At 40.1% G+C, this 21770-nt stretch overlaps 3 protein-coding genes across 4 annotated transcripts; all 3 read left to right on the top strand.

Moving 5' to 3' along the window:
- Positions 1-277: 277 nt before the first annotated feature.
- gjb9b (gap junction protein beta 9b) lies at positions 278-6954 on the top strand. 2 transcript variants are annotated; one of them, XM_079654686.1, is made up of 3 exons: positions 278-393; positions 4652-5126; positions 5762-6954. In XM_079654686.1, the coding sequence occupies exons 2-3, from the start codon at positions 4737-4739 to the stop codon at positions 6188-6190; spliced, it is 819 nt and encodes a 272-aa protein (XP_079510812.1). In that variant the 5' UTR covers positions 278-393; positions 4652-4736; the 3' UTR covers positions 6191-6954. The 2 variants fall into 2 exon arrangements, with proteins under 2 accessions (XP_079510812.1, XP_079510811.1); XM_079654685.1 differs by having other exon boundaries at positions 287-393; positions 4643-5126.
- Positions 6955-7829: 875 nt separating this feature from the next.
- On the top strand, positions 7830-14588 carry pef1 (penta-EF-hand domain containing 1). Its single transcript, XM_079653212.1, has 5 exons — positions 7830-7976; positions 8779-9085; positions 10322-10477; positions 11751-11894; positions 13467-14588. Exons 1-5 carry the CDS (start codon positions 7956-7958, stop codon positions 13694-13696), a joined length of 858 nt encoding a protein of 285 aa, XP_079509338.1. The 5' UTR covers positions 7830-7955; the 3' UTR covers positions 13697-14588.
- A 3766-nt stretch (positions 14589-18354) lies between these two features.
- Positions 18355-20459, top strand: smim12 (small integral membrane protein 12). Its single transcript, XM_079655221.1, has 2 exons — positions 18355-18474; positions 19411-20459. The coding sequence occupies exon 2, from the start codon at positions 19439-19441 to the stop codon at positions 19709-19711; it is 273 nt and encodes a 90-aa protein (XP_079511347.1). The 5' UTR covers positions 18355-18474; positions 19411-19438; the 3' UTR covers positions 19712-20459.
- Positions 20460-21770: the final 1311 nt, after the last annotated feature.

Below are 21770 nucleotides of genomic sequence, written 5' to 3'. Positions count from 1 at the left end.
CAAAAAAACAGGTCAAGCAGGTGTGCCTGATTAGCCATCTGCCTTTATCTTCACTTCTCGTTTGTTCGATATAATCACTTGAATCTGCATTATTACCGACTATCTGGGTCAACTGTTTCTCTTTCCTTTCTCTTTAACTTCCCTATTTTCTTTAGAAAAAGTCCATGGGCAGTTCTACTCATTCCAAAAATAATGTATATTATGTATGTGTCAGTTAGTGATGCTCCACCCATGCCTCCCATACCTGACTCTTCCAGCAGGTCCACACCTCAAAGCCAATCCCTTTAAAACATCCAGGTGCTACAGAGTCAGTAACATTGCCACAGGGCCTGAGGGGACACACACTCTTCCCAGGAAGGACATTTCTCTTTTAACCTTCTCCTCGTGTCCAAGGTAAGGGGCTTTGTCTGTATTACAGTAGGAACACATGTTAGGTCAAGAGAATAGATGTAATGTAGATACATTTCAGTTTGATGTCAGATTAATACTACAAAGAGGACAAGAGATAATGTAAGGAAAGGGGACAGTAAAAGGGCAAGGATATTCTCTATTATAAGGGAAGACCTTGTATGTCAGAAAAAAGAAGCTCAGTCGTGGTGCATACAAAAGAATGATATTTGCAAAGACAGATAACTTGGAAGCGTTGGGAATAAAAGTATACGTGCTTTTGCTTCACTCCTCGGGCTGATACGTGTTACTTTGGAAAATGGAATAAAATCAGGTTGGAGGAAAAAAGGCGCGATGTGAGAATGACAAAGACAGGCACTGCTTGATAGAAGAAAAAGAGACAGAAATAAAGGCTAACAAGAGAACTTAAACCTGGCCTTGTTAGCCGGGAGCATTGACTACAGACGGAGGGAACTTGGTGGATGGAAAAGTATTTGCAGTAGCTCAACCTGTAGAACAAGTATCAGCTGTGTACACAGGGAGTAGGAGGCTGTAATGGAGATTTGCACTGAAGATCAAGTTTAAACAATTAAGTGTAAAAGGGGAATTTCTAACCGTAGCTGCCAATTATATGGCACCTGTTCACACCTGATTCTTAATAAAGCCACTAGTATGGAACGCCGATTTAGCTTTTATTCATTTCTGGAGGATATCAAAAAATCTATTCTGACTAGTAAGAATGTGAATTCTTGATATCAAAAATGAAATTATTACTAGTAATAATGTTTATTTCTGATATCAAAAATAGAAATGTAACTAGTTAGAAGGCAAATTCTTGATATCAGAAATGAAATTGTAAATAGTTGTAATGTGTATTCTTGATATCAGAAATTAAATTGTAAATAGTTGTAATGTGTATTCTTGATATCAGAAATGAAATTGTAACTAGTTGTAATGTGTATTCTTGATATCAGAAATGAAATTGTAACTAGTTGTAATGTGTATTCTTGGTATCAGAAATGAAATTGTAACTAGTTGTAATGTGTATTCTTGGTATCAGAAATGCGATTTTAACTTGTGAGATTTGCCTCATTTTTCTCATTCATTTCAATGGGAGTTGGAATTTGAACTAGTTAAAATGCCAATTTCTGATGTCAGTAATTAAATTGTTGATATCAGAAATACAATTTAACTTGTTCAAAACCCTTTTTTGACCTCAGGAATTCATTTGTAACTAGTTATAAATAAAAATTGAATTATAACTAGTTCAAATTGAATTCCTGATATGAAAAAAGGATTTTGAACTAGTTAAATTGCATTTCTGATAACAATTGTTATTACTAGTTCAAATTCCAACTCCCATTGAAATGAATGAGAAAAACTATGCAAATCTCACTAGTTAAAATCCCATTTCTGATATCAAAAATACAATATTTTAAACTAGTTAAAATTCAATTTTTGATATTAAGAATTTGCATTCTTGCTAGTAAGAATTGCATTTTTGATATCCTCCAGAAATGAATCAAAGCTAAATCGGCTTGCCATACACTAGTGCTGTATTTGCATCACTCTAAGTCGGAATGTTGGAATAAAATGCATCACATAACCTGAGGTTTTCAGCCGAGAAAGAACGATATGTCTCGTCTGTCACAACAAAGAGAAAGACAAACACACGGCAAAGAGATAGACGAGGCCGGCAACATTGCAATCTAGAGCAAATAGGAAAACAAATTGTGGTCCAGCTTTGCCATCTCTCTGAGACAAGATATACTGTTGACTCTGAAGTTGTCGTTTTTTCTATCCTAACTGAATGTCACCTCAAAGTTTGTGTATGTGTGCATTCGGTATGAAATTGGAAGATAAATCGAGCTGATAAATCACATGTTCTATATGTTCGCGCAAAAGCAATGCATGATTCATACTGTACCACCGGTTGTATTCTTCATTTAGAAGGAGAGGTAAAGTGCAGGTAAAGTCAGCAGTGATCGAACTAGTCTGGCTCTCTAGCCCATGTTGTGATTCATTGAGTTTTTTTGCTGTGTAATTTAATAGTCAAGAATGCTGAATGAGAGAGAAAAGAGCATCTGATTTGACAGCTCAATATTTTCACAGTGATGCCGAAAAAGCAGAGGCAAAGTGTTTCTGAATTCAAATACTCTGGATTAGATGAGACAGAAGTGAAATGGAACAGCGGACAGCGAGACTGTTATCCAACTTGTTCGCTGTGAGCATTCATCAGAATGAGATGTAGATGGATTATACGAGAAGCACTTTTTTTTCTCAGTAGCTGAAAATAAATCTTTGAGAAATCTTAGTCCTTATCTGACAGAACAGAAACTCCCTGTGTTTACAGTTACACAACCAAATCAGATATGTATTTCAAAGAAGTGTGCCCCCCTCGTTCAACACGAATATCTTTAAACACATGCATACACACACCTACATGCAAACTCTTCTTCATTTGCACAAAACCGAACCCCAGAGGAAGAGAAAAACGAGAAGAGAACACACAAGCAGTCAAACTACTCTGACAGCACGCCCACACACAAAGAAACACAGAAACCCAACTATGCAGGTTTCCATAACAGCGGCATGTTTAAAGTCTACACACGATCAGACCATTAAATCCACATAGTGATATCTTGAATAAATGTCCCTCTCTTTCTCAGAGCACGGGTCTTGCGGTACGATTAAGCATTCACAAATGAAATGCTATCCCTTTACAGGCCTTTGAAGAATCAAGGCTGCAAAAGGAATTTGGGATTAGAGAGATGGCCGCGGCCCTCTGATCAGACACACTGAGCAAATATCTGTCTAATGGAGCTGGGAGTATTGGTTTGACTTTTCAGGAAAGGGAGGCTCCGACTCATTCATTGATGTATAATGAGTCAGTAATGAAGCGGTTGCTCTTTGTAAATACGGATCTGCTGTGACTTGGGAAATGTATGTGAAAATCATGGCAGGTGGTTTTGTTGCCTCCAGTAGTAATCCTGCTGACAAACAGAAAGACAATTATTTCAAACCTCAATCATGACTTCCTTGGCCGGGGTCATTCAAAATAAAGCTAAATTGACCTGAAAATGGAAATTGTATCGAATAATATGATCAGAAAATCTAAATTATTAAGTGGTGTCTTTTTATCAAATGTGAAATCAACCACAATTAGTTTTGGAAATCTTATGCGTAAATACATTATCAATAAAGCCACTGAAAATGTGCAAATCATTAAATGGGCATTCCACAAATATTACACATCAAGTTCAGTTCCCATGCATATACAGTACAACTTAAAACCCTCCTGTTGTCTTCGGGTCAAATCTGACCGATGTACTACTTTCATCAATCATAACTTTTTTGTTTTACATTCGATTGCATTAAGGCTTTATGATATCCTTCACAGTAGACATTTGAACATATACAATTGCTGATCACCAGTTTCATTGAATTTTGGATGATTTAGTCAACTTTGAAACACCCATGGTGTTCCCGGTCAAAAATGACCGCCATAAAGAAAAGGAATTAGTAACCATCCGGATTAGATAAATCACACACACACACACACACACACACACACACACACACACACACACACACACACACACACACACACACACACACACACACACACACACACACACACACACACACACACACACACACACACACACACACGCACACACACACACACACACACACACACACACACACACACACACACACACACACACACACACACACACACACACACACACACAGAACAATTTGATACAATTCCCGCTCTTATGTGCCCATCCCCCCACATGGATCACACCTGGCACACGCAATACATGTTCAGTGTCTATTCTTTGTATATTTATTACAATTGTTCATGGATACCAGTATTCTGATAAAATATGTACAGTTTGAAAGGGTGTTCAATTAGATTTGGCGATGATTAATGGTTTCTGTGTTAATGTAATAGCAGTTAAAACAGGACCTGTCAAATTTGACCGCGAACACCAAAGTAAGGGGGGGGGAAACGAAGACAATAGGATTACACTTTAAAATCTCTTTTATGATATCTCCTTTGCTCTGGAGGAGACAACACCTACATATTTAGTACAGAAACTGAGTGGACTTTAAAAGCTGGGTGCGTTTCCAGGCAGGGAAATATAACAGAAGGAACTTCCTTGTTGAATTATAGTGGCTCTGTTTTCATCTCCAAGTGCTTGAAATATTATCCTTTTTTAATCTACTTTGACTTTCTTCTATTTAGACCATCAAGAAGTTCATCCTACCTGCTCTTCTGAGGAGCTTCTTCATCTCCCTCAGCCTCCTCCATCCCCTGCTCCACCTCGAAGGCAGCAGTCATGAACTGGTCTGCGTTGGAGGCCCTCATCAGCGGGGTCAACAAATACTCCACCGTGTTCGGCCGTGTCTGGCTCTCCGTGGTCTTTGTCTTCAGGGTGATGGTGTACGTGGTGGCGGCTCAGCGAGTGTGGGGTGACGAGAACAAGGACTTTGTCTGCAACACGGCCCAACCGGGCTGCACCAACGTGTGCTACGACCACTTCTTCCCCATCTCCCACATCCGCCTGTGGGCCCTGCAGCTCATCTTCGTCACATGCCCATCCCTGATGGTTGTTGGGCACGTCAAGTATCGCGAGAAGAAGGACGCGCTGTACACCCACTCGCACAAAGGCACCCATCTGTACGCCAACCCTGGGAAGAAACGCGGGGGACTGTGGTGGACGTACGTGGTAAGACCTGAGGACATGAATGTGTTTGCCTTGCTGTAGACGTCACATGCCACAAAAACATCAACAAACAACAGCCACAGATTAATTCAGGCCTTAACTAAACTGAAATTAGTCGTTGTTAGAAATGTCAGAAATAATCGTCACAGATAAGTTTCTATTTACGCCAGAAATTGGTGTAATTATACATCATTTGTTTTTTTTCCTGATCAACAGAAAAACAGTTTTGACAGCTTCTTCTGCAGTCCAACGTCAGAATCAAGTTTCCCCATTCTTCCACACTAAATAGATAGATAGATGTACTTTATTGATCCCAATTTGGGAAATGTTTGCGTTGCAGCATCATAAAAAACAAGGCAATGTACATAAGAGAAATTAAGAGAAATAAACAGTCCAAAATATTTCTGACATAGAAATAAAATAGCGTTACTGCTAGAGTTTTGATCTGAAAAGTTGTAAATGTTCATCTTCATATAGTTCATGCATTGTTTTTCGCTAGTTATAATCATCTGTAGACCAGTAGTGACTAAGACATCCCCTGGATATTCTCATTGGATGGATGGACAGGAATATAGATTGTTGCCTCATTTGACTTAAATGTCTGTGTACTAATTTAACCTTAATTTATTTGATCATAGGTCAGTCTGATTTTCAAGGCAGGCTTTGACACTGGCTTCCTTTGCATCCTGTACTACGTCTACGAAGGCTACGACATGCCCCGCCTGGTCAAGTGCTCCCTGGAGCCGTGCCCCAACACGGTGGACTGCTACATATCCCGTCCGACTGAGAAGAAGATTTTCACAATCTTCATGGTTGTCTCCTCTGCTTTGTGCATCCTGATGTGCATGTGTGAGATGGTTTACCTCATCTGCAAACGCGTCCAAAAACTCATTATGAAAAAACACGAGGCAGACAAGAGGATGTTCGTAGAGAATCACGAATTGACGCCACTGGCAAAGCCCAGGTCAGAGTTTAGGTCCAAGAGTTCAATCAGAGTGGATCCTACAGCCTCCGTCCAAAACATCAGTAACATGAAGTCTGAAGAAGAGACGTCTAAGAAAATGTAATGTGCTTTATGGGAAAGGCCTTGTTGAAAAAATGTGCAATGTACTGAATGGGATGCTGGAAGCAAATGCATTCATCACACTCCATGGAGAACAGCTGCTCTACACCAAAAATATATCCATCGATTCATGGATTTCTGAAGCAACTCTTTGTAAATATTATCATGCCTGCAGCAAAGCACATATAATGCATGCAAATAAACCCCTAAAAAAGCTGGATACAGAGGAAGATAAAGGGTAAAGAATATGCTTTGGATTTGGTTTATGTGTGTATGAGTGTGTGGATATTTGATCTGTGTTTTTTGTGTACTGTATGTAGTGTCCGCTAGAAGTACAGTATGTGTATGCTATTATATTAGAGCTCTTTGTATATGATATATGTTATTGAGCCCCAAGTTTTGTTCACACTATATCAAGAGCAATACATTTTCCTGAAAAAAAACCACACTGCCCCCTATTGCATAAAACAAGATAAAGCACCAAAGCACTTACTTCAGGGGTGGAACAGTAATCGGCACAAGTCACTTTTTTTTTATTTCAGAAATACAATATGAAGAAATTGTTTTTTATTTTGTCGAGAGTCGGTTTAAATCATGTGGACATGTTGTGTTTAATTCAGAATTGCTTAATGAAGGTGTGATACATGTATGAACACATTCATTCCACTAAGTAATTATACTTAAGAAAATGGAAACGAACATTGAACAACACAGAAAGCCTGATATATTGTCTTTGTTGTTGTGAAACTATAAAGCTACCACTCTTAACAGTGTCCTTTGTTCTTTTTGAAACTCATTTTACAATTATAATCCATTTCCTGTAACTGTGTGTGAGGGCATCTTAAAACTGGAGTGAAATTCAGTGTGTGTGTGTGTGTGTGTGTGTGTGTGTGTGTGTGTGTGTGTGTGTGTGTGTGTGTGTGTGTGTGTGTGTGTGTGTGTGTGTGTGTGTGTGTGTGTGTGTGTGTGTGTTTGTGTGTGTAACATATGCTAATGAAGCTGATTCAGATGTCTAGCTTTAAATGTATATCTGACTGTAAATATACTGTATGGGAAAAACACAAGATAGAAGTGCATCATGAAGTACCTCAGAGAGACATTTGTGTAAAAGTAAAGATATTTGACAGAGGTTTAAGTCACTTATTAGTTTAGTTACTTGAGTAAAAGTGTTAGAGTATTTGATATTGATTATTGGTATGTCAAAACTCAATGATACTAGTTACTGTAGCAACCCTAGGAATCAAAATGTATATTCTGATTGGATGTAAAGCTAAATAGCCTACTTTTATATTTTATAAATAGAAAACATTTAAATAATATGAACGATAAGTATTACAAATTGTGCCATAAAACTTAATTATGATGATTATATGATTAATTATAGGAGTAGTAAGACATTGATTGAAATAAATTCCGAAAATACTGTTACAAACTCAAGTAGACTCAGTAAACCCAGTATCTGTTATATCATGACACTGAGTGTGAGTGACGAACTCACTAAGTATTGGGCAGTGTTCATTTGAGCAAAGACAGAATAACTTTGCCGATGGCTCTGGGAACAGTGATTCAGAGGCTACTTATTTGTCCTGTCGTCATCCCTTTTCCACTCTATTATCCAATCAGGAGCCGGTGACGCGGGCTGTTTTGTGACGGACTTGCAAATTGACCAATAGTGAGCCTGAGTATTTTTTACGTCCACGCCCTTAGCCGGACAGTTCTGCATCCGCCTTCTTTGCTAACCGTGTTGAAGGAAGTAAAGTCTGTCAAACATGAGTTTTCACTACGGCCAGGTATCTAAATACTTTACTCAATGTTAATTATACAAACATGTTAATATTGTGGAATAACTGTATTATCTGTTGTATTCCCTTAATGTAACGTAACTAATACTAACTAACGCAACGTTAGCCATTCATTGGTTTGCTACTGTATGGATAGGAGTAAACGATGTAAACTGTTGCTACTTGTTAATAACATTTAGTAGTTTTTGCTAGCTGTGTGTTTTATATTTAACATTGCTGGAGTTGTAGTTGGCGTTAAACAATACGTTTTAGCTATTATAGTGCTCCCGTTTTATCTGAGACTTGGTTATCTCTGTGTTGTAATTTGTATTGTTGTCTTTCTAAGCAAATTATCGATATTTGCATGTGTTTTGACTTATGGAAAATATATTTCCAAGCAGAAGTAAAAGTGCCTCACTAAACGATTACTCCTGCACGCAAAAGTAAAGAAGTATAATAGAAAAAATGTTGAATTTAAAAAGTAAAAGTGCTGGGAATCCCCTTTTCCAGGGTCTAATATTAAGCCTTCTTAAAGCCTGTGAGCAACAGTGGGCTTCATATATAACACTATTAATAATATTATAATATGAATTCATACAAATAACAATTCAATTTATATTCATCCTATTTGGTGGTGCCTTTGGTGATAATAAAAGGTATCTTACAATGCATGCAAGCAATGTGTTGTAGATATATAAAAACGTGTGGTACACAAGTTTATTGTCTTGCTTTTTTTTTTATCTCAAAAGTATAATGGCCAGTTTGTTTCTTGTACATACTCTTAGTGGACTTGTGTTGTCTGTCCCTGCAGGGCTATCCAGGAGGAAGCCACCCACCACCCAGTGCCCCATACGGGGGGGGCAGCGGTCCCTACGGGGGACACCCCTCAGCCCCATATGGAGGGTCCCCACATGGAGGATCCCCACATGGAGGATCCCCACATGGAGGGTCCCAACATGGAGGGGTCCCACGTCAACCAACAGCTCCTTATGGTGGCTATGGTGCCCCAGCTCAAGGAGCGCAGTATGGACAGGGACAAGGGGGTGCCCCCGCCGGGCATTATGGGGGTTATGGTGGACAACCGCAAGGAGGACATTATGGACAGCATGCTCCTGCAGGTGACTCTTAGCTGATACTGTAGGTGGCTTCTGCCTGTGGGAGGTATATTCTGAACATGAGGTGGCTTCTCTCTTTCCTCTTCTTCATCACTTCTCTCTCATTTTCCCTCCCTCTCTGCTGGGATGATGGATAGAAAATGACTTGCGTTCCCAGACCGTCATGTAGAGACAGGGTTCAGTTTGTGCCCCTCAGCAGGATTACAGGGCTGGAGTGATGACTCTGGTAATACTGAGTGAAGGCTAAGCAGAGTAAGAGACAGATAGGGTAAAGATTGTGTTGTGTGTGTGAGTACACGGTTTCCCGTAGCAGCTAAGCCTGAAAGCCAATGTCGTGATCACTCCCCACAGGGACAGATCCCATCAGGTTCTTTCTGGCCTAAATTGTCACCTGTCCCTCTCTACCCATTCATTTTTCTGACAGTCAGCCCTCCCCCACTCCTACCCTTATCCTACACCATTATTTCTAACACCCCTTTCTCTCAACCCTTGACCCTGCACCTACCTTTGCTTCACAACCTGCGCCTTATGAAACACTGAGACTGTTTAACTAAGGTTGGGGAAGTACTCTTTAAGAGAATCCAAACTGGTTTCACAACTTTTGAGATGCCTTATGCCATGTTTTGCTGTTTTTTTCCATTTACTGGAAGATTATACATTATTTTAGTTAAATGAATAAGATACAGGAATATTGTTTTTACATTCTATAGTTGTCGCAAAGCATTAATTCAACCTTGATCTCACACAATTGTAACATTTTTTTTCTGTTATCCACACATTCCTACAACAACCCAACACTGTATCAATTAATTGTATACTGTACTAAGCTGTATAATTACATTTGGCATTTTATTTTTACGTTTAGAGATACTGTTTTTTAAATCAGTGCTAAAGATTGAGTCAAGCGGAGATGTATTATTTTTTGTGATGAATTTCCTGCTTGAGAGAGTGCCCGCAGCTTCGACTCTCCGGCAGAGTGTTTCTTCATCTCTCAATAAATAAATAATTGTTTTGCATCTGAATGAGGCAGCCGCTTTATTTCTAAGAAGCCTGAGAGTTTCAGTGAAATATTGACTTCTAAGAAATAGAATGACAGGAAGTAATAAAGAGAATAAATAAAGCTAGTCCACTTGTTGGAAAACAGTGAGTGGTATGCTAAGAAAACAATCTTTTTGTGATGGGCATCTTCAGTTCGTCTGAGCCACCATCCAATAACTACTCTGGTTGTTCCCCTTCTAGGTAACATCCCTCCCGGTGTTGGCCAAGAGGCGTTCCAGTGGTTCCACACTGTGGACACGGACCGCAGCGGCTACATCAATCTGAAGGAGCTGAAGCAGGCCCTCGTCAATTCCAACTGGTCTGCTTTCAACGACGAGACCTGCCTCATGATGATCAGTAAGTCACGCAGTCACGGCCAAATAACATGCCCTACGGTGTGAATGTGAAGTAGCTTTGTGTTGTTTGATTGTTGTTAAATTCTTCAATAGTGTTCCTTGAGGCAAAGGTACACAATGTTCAACTATGTGAAATACTTTAAGAGAGCTAACCTTTGTTGATTACATGTCATCCTGGGAGGCGTGTGGCGCAGTGGGTTGTGCATTGGTGTTCGGATCAGGGGGGGCACAGGTTCAAACCCCACTGCAGTCAGCATGTCGTTGTGTCCCATGGACACTTCACCCCAAATTGCTCCTGTGGGGATTGCCCACAGTATTGAGTATGTAAGTTCAGTGTTTCCCACAGAATCTGATTCTATCTGTGGGAGCACCGCACCCCCCCCCCCCCCCCAACGTTCTTGTTGCTCTGTGTTTCGTTGTTAATGAGTGAAACACACCGGAGTTGAGGATCTGTGGGGTTTATTCTCCCAAAAATATAATTTACAATTCAGGCATTTAGCAGACGCCTTATTCCAAAGCGACTTACAATGACCAATTACAGGGACATTCTCCCTGGAGTAACCGAGGGCTAAGTGCCTTGCTCAAGGGCACACTAGTAGTGGTGTTCCAGGCAGGATTTGAACTCGCAACCTTCCGATCATCAGCCCACCTCACTATCCATTAGACCACCAAAAAAAAAAAAAGAATAATAATATTTTTTTTTTTTATGAGATCCATTTGTGGCGGACGATATTTAATTGTGGCGGCCCGCCACAAATAAATTAATGTATGGGAAACACTGAAGTTGCTTTGGATAAAAGCGTCTAACAAGTGACATGTAATGTAATGTAATCCTCATGTAAGTGATCTTTAACCTAGTCCAATATGATATACTGGAGCAACCCTCAGAAGAAAACCCACTGATAGCCCATAAACTCACATATCATATTACAGGCTATCCTATATGAACTGATGGTAACATACAGTAAAGTTTACTTCTACATTATATAAACTAGAAATTCCGGTAGACAGTAGCCAGCTTAAATAACAACTGAGTCATGTTGTCTTGTTGTTTGTAGCTGCGAAGGTATCCCGACATTCCAATTGTGTTTGCCAGTGACTAATGTTCCCTATTACCTTTAACGAGAAATGTGTGACTCCTGTGTGCTACTTTCAAGAAATTCAAAAAGAAGTTCCATGATGGAAGACTTCCTGGAAACATTCTGGAAATGCATTTCCCCTTGAAAGAACAGGGTAAGCTATAACGACGTGCTGTGCTTTGCGTTTCCTTTCAGACATGTTTGACAAGACGAGGACGGGCCGAATGGACATTTTTGGCTTCTCTGCACTGTGGGAATTCATGCAGCGGTGGAGGGGGCTCTTTCAACAATTTGACAGAGACCGCTCAGGCTTTATCAGTGGCACGGAGCTACACCAAGGTACCCTCGTTTGTGTGTTAAAGATGCTACAATTAAGTTGGATATGGTATAAATGACCATAATAGAGTGGGGCAGTGATGACGTATTTTTGTAGGCCGACCCGGAAGTAAACTGCACATGGGTTCCCTCGACAAAAAAACAACAGGATTTCTCCATATGATTTTGGAATATTGTAAAAAATAAGATCTGTGGAATACGAACCTGTTTGATAAATGCACGTTTTGTTCCGCCGGATAATCTCCACGTGTCCTGTCAAAGTCAAAAGTCAAAGTCAGCTTTATTGTCAAGAATTCTACATGTTGTACTTCCAGAAATATCGAAATATTGTTTCTCGAGGTCCTACAGTGTGACATATATACATCAAACAACAACAACAAAAAACTAAAAGGGCCTAGATAACCGGGGTATACAGTTTAAAATGTTAATAATATATTAAAGTGTTCAGCAAAGATGGCAGAAAAGTGACTGGTGCTGGATGAGGGAGGGTGTATGTGTGTGTGTGTGTGTGTGTGTGTGTGTGTGTGTGTGTGTGTGTGTGTGTGTGTGTGTGTGTGTGTGTGTGTGTGTGTGTGTGTGTGTGTGTGTGTGTGTGTGTGTGTGTGTGTGTGTGTGTGTGTGTGTGTGTGTGTGTGTGTGTGTGTGTGTGTGTGTGTGTGTGTGTGTGTGTGTGTGTGTGTGTGTGTGTGTGTGTGTGTGTGTGGAGAGGGGGGGTTAGAGTCCAGGACCATTTGGGGCAGGAGAGAGACGTCAGAGGGGGGGAGAGAGGGAGGTAGGGAGGGGAGAGAGTTCAGCATCCTGACCGCCTGGTGGAGGAAGCTGTTCCCCAGTCTACCCTACTTTTATAATTTCGCCAGAAGCAAAATGCTAATGTTATGCTATAAACAATAAGAATAATAATAATCCTTATATTTAGTATAGCGCTTTATCAATGACTCAAAGCGCTTTACAAATACACATTACATATACAGATCATACATACATGTAATGGTCATCTACTGTGGACAATACCCACAGGAGCAAGTTCAGGTGAAGTGTCTTGCCCAAGGACACAAACGAACTACAGCAGGGTCGCTGCTTCAACGTCACGCCAACTTAAGATTCATATTCAAAAATACAGCTTCAAAATGTTTTGTTTTAACAGTTTGCAGGAAGCAGGTACTTGGTTTCAAGCAGAACAGGGGCAAACAAACTGAGAGTGAGTGTTCGGCGTAATGACGTACAACGTCCTCGACAACTTCTGTAGTCCTATTCAGCCACTTTTTAACAACCATCGTTTTTCAGACACGTAAACTCTTCAAAAATCACCAGTGGGGTCAGTGCTGATGTATTTAATGTCGTAGAACAAAACGTGAGCCGTCTCTTAAATGTGTCCCAACCACAGACCTTATTTACAGCTATTTTCCAAAAACATGTTCAAAAAACCCATTAACTCTGAGACGAGGGAACCGGAAGTGGACTCCGGCTTTTAGGACTCGTTCCTGCACCACTCTATTGGGGACAGCTGTCTTCTACAATTATTCCATCAATGTTGAAATAATTGTCCTCTCTCCTCTGTCCCTCTCCCGCCCCCAGCACTCGCTCAGATGGGCTACAACCTCAGCCCCCAGTTCTCTGAGACGTTGGTGCGGCGCTTCACCGTGCAAGGTGGAAGACCCGGCATCCAGCTGGACCGCTTCATCCAGGTGTGCACCCAGCTGCAGAGCATGACGCAGGCCTTCAGGGAGAAGGACACGGGCATGACCGGCCACATCCGCCTTAACTACGAGGACTTCATCTCTGGGGCCATCACCAGGCTCATGTGATGCACTGTGGATTCATTGCATCAGTCCATGTTCAGGTCCTATTTTCTCAGTTTGTAATGCTCTACCATAAGTGCCAACACCTGCTGTTTAATACACAGTACATCAGGTAGAATGCATTCTTCCATGGCTTGTGGCTGTATGTATAAAAAAGCCTTGAAACCTCGCATTTATTAAGGTGCCCTTACTGGATGCTTTTACTTTGTACGTATAGGTTTCTTTTTTGATTGAATAGTTAAACTGACATTCAAGAGAGAACCTGTTTACACATGTTTCATTCTAAAAACTTGAATAGAGAAGGTAGATATTAAGTGAAAACTCATATAATTTCTCTGCTCCTACAGTAGAGTGCCTACAATCAACTGCTAACAATAATTACGCTGAGTTGCAAATGTATTCCCTCGCAAATTAATATGTTCCTGTTCTATTTAAACAATAGCCTTTTTAAATATATGTACATCAGCAATATTCAGCAGGGTATTCCCATGCAATGGTTGGCTCATTTCACTGAGCATTGCTTTTTATTGTTATGCATGTAATTAAGCAAATAAGGCCGATCTTTATTATGTCAGTATTATTCCACTCTCACTTTAAGTTGAGTGTCAAAGCTCTATAACTACGTGTTTAATACAAATAATTATGTACTATTACTTTTGCTACATTCCCCTCAAGCAAGCCAGTTTTGACCATTGATTAACAAAATGTCTAGAGATAAGTGACCTGACAAAAGCGTTTCCTATTAAGTTTGCCAATTTCGCCTCAATGAAATGGGATCTTCTGTGTTTACGGGGCCAGTTCTTAGAACATAATGCAATCCACTGAGGTTTGTTTTCTGAAATCAGTCATGCCAAAATGGTTCTTAATGCCAAAAACAAATAAATGATTTGATATCACATTTTGAGTGTTGGTATTCTTGCTTGATAACCATTCATGTATGTAGTGTTTTAACTGTACGGGTAAGTTTCGTGTAAATGCAGCAGTAATACCAATCCCACTTTAGACTGTCACCAAGACAAATTCAGCACATTTTTATGAGCTTGGCAAAAGATGTATTTTTCTGATCCAAAATGGATGAACGGTAACTGTGAGTCCTCGAATTGAGGGATATCACGTAAGAATTCATATTTTATCTCAGCAAACGTGCAGTTTTTAATGAAGTGGACTGTATTTTCTCTAAAAGCCTTCATGGCTAGCAGAAATCCAATCCTTACTCGTGACCTTTGACCTGAAATCTCCCAAATTAGTTACTAATGTCTCCCTTGTTGGACAGTTTGGCAAGGCAAAGGACTGTATGTGTTCCTCTTCCACATCTGGCCTTCTTTCCCTCACCATCTGTTACTCTGCTTGATCACAGTCTGTGTCAAGAGCCCCACCTGCTTCCCCTCGTCTCTTTCCAAATCCAGAGACGATCCATCAGATTCTCTTGCGCATCTTTTTTGGCCATATCTCACTTCCCTCTCCTCTTTACCCCTCGCCCTCCATCTTAAGCTGAGGCTAAACTTAGTCGTGCCAAGTCCTTAAACACTTGTTGTGGCATATTGTCCCTGCAATCCAACACATTCCATAAACAAGGATGTGGTCAACGGTCTGAACCCTTTTTAAATCATGAAGTCTTTTTTAGCCCATGGAGAGTGGAGCAGCAGCCTTTTCTCTTTGGTTCATGTGATTTAACCATTTTGTCATTTCCTGTGTAATGAGGACATTTCCCACCACTGACCATGCCTGACAACTGTGATTAACTTGGGCAGATAGAGCATGTCTGTGTGGCTTCAGTTAGTGAGGATGCTACGCTAGACTCTGTAGCCCCACATTGTGATTGGGATTAATTAGATAGTTGTATTTGTTATTAAACTCTTGGCTGGTGCAGCTCTAAATCTCATTTACTAATAAGCAGGAGCTGATGAAATAATCCTGGCAGTGCTAAGGTTGTTGGTGAAGCAGAACTGGCACTAGTAGGGTTGTTTTCCCGCAGGGGGTGAGCACATTTCCCTTTATCTGACAGGAATGATCTCATGCCAGTCCTGGCAACTACAAGATGGACAGCATAGAGGAAGGAACTGCTTAAAATAATCATTTTGAAGCATGAAGAATAATCACCCACACAGAATGCAGTTAATCACAATAATTTCACAAGTCATTTGAACTCAACCTCAGGTGACTCAAACATTTGGATTTAGCTCAATTTCTTTTTAACTATCTGCCTCTGCACAAATGACCAATGAGTCAGAACTGGCCATTGCTCCACGACGGACTGCATTGAAATCGCTATAGATCAGCCCTGCATGGTATAGTTTTGTGAAAAACTTTTGGGCCCCGGAGCTGAAATATCAGTGTCATCAATCATACAGAGCCTTGCAAAGAACACTTACCGATTCACTTCCCAGAAACCACAGTAGCATATTTTCTTCTTTCGATAGTCAATGCTGCAATTTATGGTTTCCCGCTGGGTGGTTGAAATGTACTCAATTTCTCTGCATCCCTCATAAGCAGTTAAAGTAAACAAAAAGCAAAACTTCCATAACTATGACATAAGCCTCTGAAAGTGACTCTGCCTTTACCAAACTGCACTTTTCAAGGAAACTATCTTTGCTATCTTAAGGTTTGTCGTGGGGCAGTTCATGCCTTGTCACCGTGTCACACTACACTGATGACATGTATCAGCCTTTCATGAGTATTCCTTGAGGAGGACTGCCATTGATGTTTGGTTTGAAAACAGAATGAGATGGTATTTGTTTGTCTTCTAGGAAAAGACAAACGTGTGTATTTAATGTTGGTGCACAGCTCTCCTTGAAAGGTAAAGTCACAAAGCACATGCTTCTGAGGTTGTTTGATTGTAAGGCAAAGATATGATGGTAGTGATGGGGTGGTTGGTAGTATGAGTGGGAAGCATGAAGGCGTCGATTTTAAGATTAAAACATATTTCGAAAAGCCTCAAGAATGGGGAACCATTTCAAAAGGTATATCTCTCAGGTTCCTCTGCAGTTAACAAAACACGTGTGCACCAGAGTTCCCGTTAGCCGGTAATTAACGGACTACGACCGGTAAAATATGCTGAAGACCGGCAAATCTAAATCTCTCCGGTCAAAGTGTCCGTTCAAAATAATTTCCGTTTAGCGCAATACCACATCAGTTGCGCAACTTGCGCCACTGTGACAGACAAAAGAGTATGTGACAGACAAGAATAGTCAATTCTAATGTCTAACACTTAATGTGGAGAAAGAGATGTACTGTATGGGTTGATTGTGCGTTGATCTGTTGGTAATGCCTCAGGGTTCCGGTGGGCATGTAAACAAATGCATAATGCTGCGCTATACTTTGCGGCCTCACTCGGTTGCATAGCGACGCTTATTGTTTAGGTTTATTTTAATAAGCAGGTAGTCCTATCATTAGCTAGAACTAGATCTGATCGATATGGACATAAACACGAGTGAAGTCTAATCTGACGGGAGAGAGAGATCAGCTGCTGCTGACGAGTCGACACGACGCAGCTCTGCATGATCACATGCAGCGGTGAGCGGAACAAAACACACACTTCAGGTTAGAATATCACACGTAGCTATTTTAATTACCTCTCAAACTACCGTAACTAGTTATAGATATGTTTAGTTTTACTGTCGGGTCACTCATTACTGATCCGCGAGCTGATACTGACGGGCTGTCAGGAGAGGGAGAGAGCGCTCCGTTTATTATTCCCGTGTTATTGTAAATTACTGTTCACTTTTGAATAATGTAGTTCATCTACTATAATTAGTTTGTTTAATATCGAATCATATCCATTTGTTTTAAAGCACAATAAATAACAAAGAAGACCTTTGACCGGCACTTTTCTTATTTAGTCCGGAAGATTTAAACTTTAACGGACATGTTGACCGGCGAAAAAATATTCTAACGGGAACTCTGGTGTGCACCCTCCATTTTCCCAGTGCGTGAACAACACAGACAAACCAGTTTGCTGTCCTCCAAAACATTTAATACGCTGTCACCTGCTGTCTGTGACCAATCAGGGAGTATTGCTGAAATTAGTGCCAATTTAACCCAGGTGGCATTAATCTTCTTTAATCAGGAGCTAAATGGTAGCTCTCTCAATTGTACCTTGACAAACAAAACAAAACGTACAGTATGTATCCCCTCAAGTGGCATAATAAAAACATACATATTGTTAGTGAAGTTAATGATCGTGAACACTCCCTTGTTTGGACCTGAGTCACATTCCAATGCATTGCAAATTACCTACACAAATATGATAGAGGGGGAGTGCAGTCCCCCGCTTCTTAACGGATCAGACAGGACAGGAAATGAAAGTCAAGTTGAGCCTCATACAAATGTCGAACAGATGAGCAATGGGAATGTGCACCTTTTCCCAGCATGCATATAAACACAAGATATATTCAATTGACTTATTGGGAATCACTTTAGAAATTCTATAAATGGGACCCGATCGAATGAAGTCTGATATCTGGTTTCATTTTCTGCTTCAGCGGATCCACATGATAAGGATCTTGAATACTGTTCTATATTTATTGTTGCAATGGATTGGTACCAACCAGCAGCATGAGTCGTTTTAGACATTGTTGGTTTGTTTTGTGTATCCTGAAATAAATGCATATTTTGGCCTTTTATCTTAAAGTAATGTACTAAATGTACCACTGGATGGTGCTAAAACACAAAGCCTTCTTACAGTCAATGGTTCAAAGCGACCAGCCAATCCAGATGAACCAGGAAGCAAAACACGGACGGACGTGACGTATTTCCACTGCAGCACCAACGTGCCAACGTTAGAGGTGAGTGAAGACTTATGAAAGAAAAAAATGTTATCATCGAAATATTACTGAGACACACACCACAGTGACTTGTTTCTCATAAACCTTGGGGCTGCACGTTCATCATAACAGTGTCACTGCTCGTATTGAAACCTTACTGTTAATTCAGGGTAGCCGGTCTGTACTGTGTTATGACTCTTACGCCATAACGTAAACTTTGGTTGCAAAATTCATTATTAATTTATCAAAAGTCCTGACGAAATAAGTATTTCATATTTGCACATGCTGTTTTAAGTTCATTCGAGCACTTTTCCTTGCCGTTCTTTGGCTTGGTTCAGCGACGGAATGCCAAACTCCATATTAAATGTCACCAATTTAATGTTGTTTCTTATTTATAAAATAAACCATACGCCGTCCGACGTAACGACACCCATTTTCTGAATCGAAAATAAATGCTTTTCATTTCGGCAAGAAAGAACATGGTAACACATGCAACTATCATATCATGTTTACCTTTTTAAATGTGTACCTATACATTACCCTCCTTCAAAAATGTCGTAACCCTTTTCGGAGATAAATTTTATTTTTCGCTGTGCCTTCTCATTGATTCCACCAATTTTGTAAGTTGTTTGTTGGAGCTAAGAAAAGGCACAAGGACAGATGGTCTGGTGTCTGCCTGAAGTCCTGAATGTGGCATAACTACACATGTATATAAACACATCCTTTAAAATGTGAACAAAAACAATTTCACAGAAGTTTCTCTCCCGTATGGTTTGAAACCTGATGGAACATAAAATCTACCTACTTTCATGTGTTTAACAGTCTTTTATTGAATTCAGTCACAAGTTTGCATTACATAAATGCTGTTGAATGTTCAAATAGATTTCACCTCCTACTGTAATCCACCGTTAATGTTAAAACACACTTACAACTCAATTATTTCTTCTCTCTTTGGAGCACTCGGGAGCCATCACGGAGTGCAGTCATGTGGCCTCTATACTGGGCGGCGGCAAGGACCTATGCCCCTTATATCACCTTCCCCGTGGCTTTCGTAGTGGGAGCAGTGGGCTACCACCTGGAGTGGTTTATCAGGGGGACCCCTATACCTCTGGAGCGAAAGAGCATCCTGGAGCAGAGGGAGGAGAGGAAGCTGCAGGAACAAGAGGGTTTGGACAGCACTCAGGTGGTTAGCCTGAAAGAGAAACTAGAGTTCACACCTAGAGCTGCTCTGAACAGGAACCGTCCTCAAGAGAGCTAACCCGTGTTTGTGAGAGACTTGTGTTTACCCTTTCCAAGAAGGAAGATTGGAGGGGGAACCAGAGGGCCCATACTTCTCATTTACCTCAGCCATACACATGCTCTCCTATAACAGCTTGATGTGTACATTTCTATTGATGGAGCTAGAGGGTAACTGAAAAACATATATATTTGTTTTTTAATCAAGTCAAATATAGCTTTTATGTTCTGTATGTGATCCAGTCACCGTCTTCATGATGTCGCGCATGCCTGATCGTGCTTTGAGCATTAACTCAACTGAGACACTATAATTCATATACTTTACGTATGAACCTTCTTGGTATCCCAGTATTCTGTTTTATTTATATTTAGTTGTGGTCCTATGACACGAATGTAAATGGGTCCCTGCTGTTAAATGAAATACATGATACAAGAGTTGACAAAGATGGAATATCTTTAATGTTTTAAGCCTGTCAGTGTTTATCCCTTTTAATACTTTCTGTATGTGTAGAAAGGACTTATTGTGAACATAAAAGCGGAGTAAGCGAAGAGAGACAGCTCTTAGTTCATGTTTTTCTCATGTAACGTTTCAATGGTATGCGACACAATAAGCCAGCAGTGTGGGGGGTCTCTCAGGAAGTTTAAGCTGCTTACTCCTGTTCTTTGGAAAATCGACACAATACTTTCATCCTAAAAAGTCTGGATGCTCTGGTGTTACTTGAACAAATGATGATCAATAAAGGAAATGGGCTTGTACGCTTGCTACTGTATACTCACGTTTCAGTAAATGTTCTCTCAAGAATCTTCTTAGTAGTCACCAGTTCCAGCTAATGATGTCTTCCGATAAAGTTACATAATAGAAGTTTTGGTTAATGTCACTTGTGTTTCAGCAGCATTGTTTCCCCTTCAGGTCCGGACAAATATCTGGTCCCGCTTTATTGCGAAACAATACCTCTGCCAAGGAGATAACGTGACATCAAAGTCAAAGGAAGGAAGTAATGACTTTGCTTATTTAGCTACAAGGAGGAAATTATTTGAGTGGTAACACGGTAGACAAAGCAATGCTGAATAGGGAAATGGCTAACTCATTCACCTTTTGGAATTTGACCTTTGGACAATTCTGGTTCCTCTAGTATGATTAGAAATTATAAAAGAAAAGACCAACCCATTCCCAAAGTCTGGACTCCAACAAGTCCTGAGTTAAGCCCAAAACCCCAAAGTGCGGGTTTATTCACAGACAATTATTCCAGGAGACAAACATTTCTGCTTAAAAAAAAAAAACTTTCACAGTCAAATCTTTTAACCAACTCCAGATCATTATAAAATTGGACATTTTTAGAATTCAAAAACTTTAAGCTTGTTTACCTAATGCCTCTTTTATAACACAAAGGCACAACATTCATGATTCCAGTCTGAGATGTGGTTAGCAACAACATAGTAGAAAATAGCATTTATTTGCCCCATAAGGCAAACATGAAAAATGGGTCAACTACAAACACAACTTTATTCAACCCTTGTATAATAAAATGCATCATTGTCTGCTATAATAGCCATGGGATCATTATTGTGTTGCCAATGGGGACATTTTTGGTCTTCCGCAAGTTAGCCTCATGTTAGTGAATGTTTCCAACTCTGTACTCATGTTGACTTTATTTCAAAATAAGGCACGCTGTTTCATGAGAAGATCACCAATTCATCCTTTTATTTACAGCCCGGTATGCTTGCTGATAATTAACAGGATCATAACAGATTTAGTTCATTAAAGCCACGTTTAAAAAAACAGGGACTAAAGGTGAATCTACTTGTGCGATCTACTTTGATTCATCTTTAGTGGGACAACTATAAGAGTGAGCATCGATGCAGTGACTGTCACAGTTTATGTATAGCCCATATTGGTGCATTTGATAAACATCTTATCACTAAAGTGCCAGATGTACAATAACATAAGTTATGAGGGAAAACATTCCTCCCTACAGAACAAGGCTAACATTCACTTAGTCCTTATAAGGGCAGCTTTCTTTATCTCACAATTAGTCCAATGTCACAAATTTATATAATACATTGACAAAAACTGTGATTCA

The sequence above is a fragment of the Notothenia rossii genome, assembly GCF_949606895.1.
Source record: "Notothenia rossii genome assembly, chromosome: 10".
Lineage (NCBI taxonomy): Eukaryota > Metazoa > Chordata > Actinopteri > Perciformes > Nototheniidae > Notothenia > Notothenia rossii.
Note: the sequence above shows the minus strand (reverse complement) of the source record. Positions and strands in the feature narration are given on the sequence as shown.

Coding starts and splice junctions, on each gene's coding strand:
- smim12 (XM_079655221.1), top strand. CDS start 19,439: ATGTGGCCTCTATACTGGGCGGCGGCAAGGACCTATGCCCCTTATATC.
- pef1 (XM_079653212.1), top strand. CDS start 7,956: ATGAGTTTTCACTACGGCCAG. Junction 7,977..8,778: donor TGAGTTTTCACTACGGCCAG/GTATCTAAATAC, acceptor CTGTCCCTGCAG/GGCTATCCAGGAGGAAGCCA. Junction 10,478..11,750: donor GACCTGCCTCATGATGATCA/GTAAGTCACGCA, acceptor GTTTCCTTTCAG/ACATGTTTGACAAGACGAGG.
- gjb9b (XM_079654686.1), top strand. CDS start 4,737: ATGAACTGGTCTGCGTTGGAGGCCCTCATCAGCGGGGTCAACAAATAC. Junction 5,127..5,761: donor GACTGTGGTGGACGTACGTG/GTAAGACCTGAG, acceptor ATTTGATCATAG/GTCAGTCTGATTTTCAAGGC.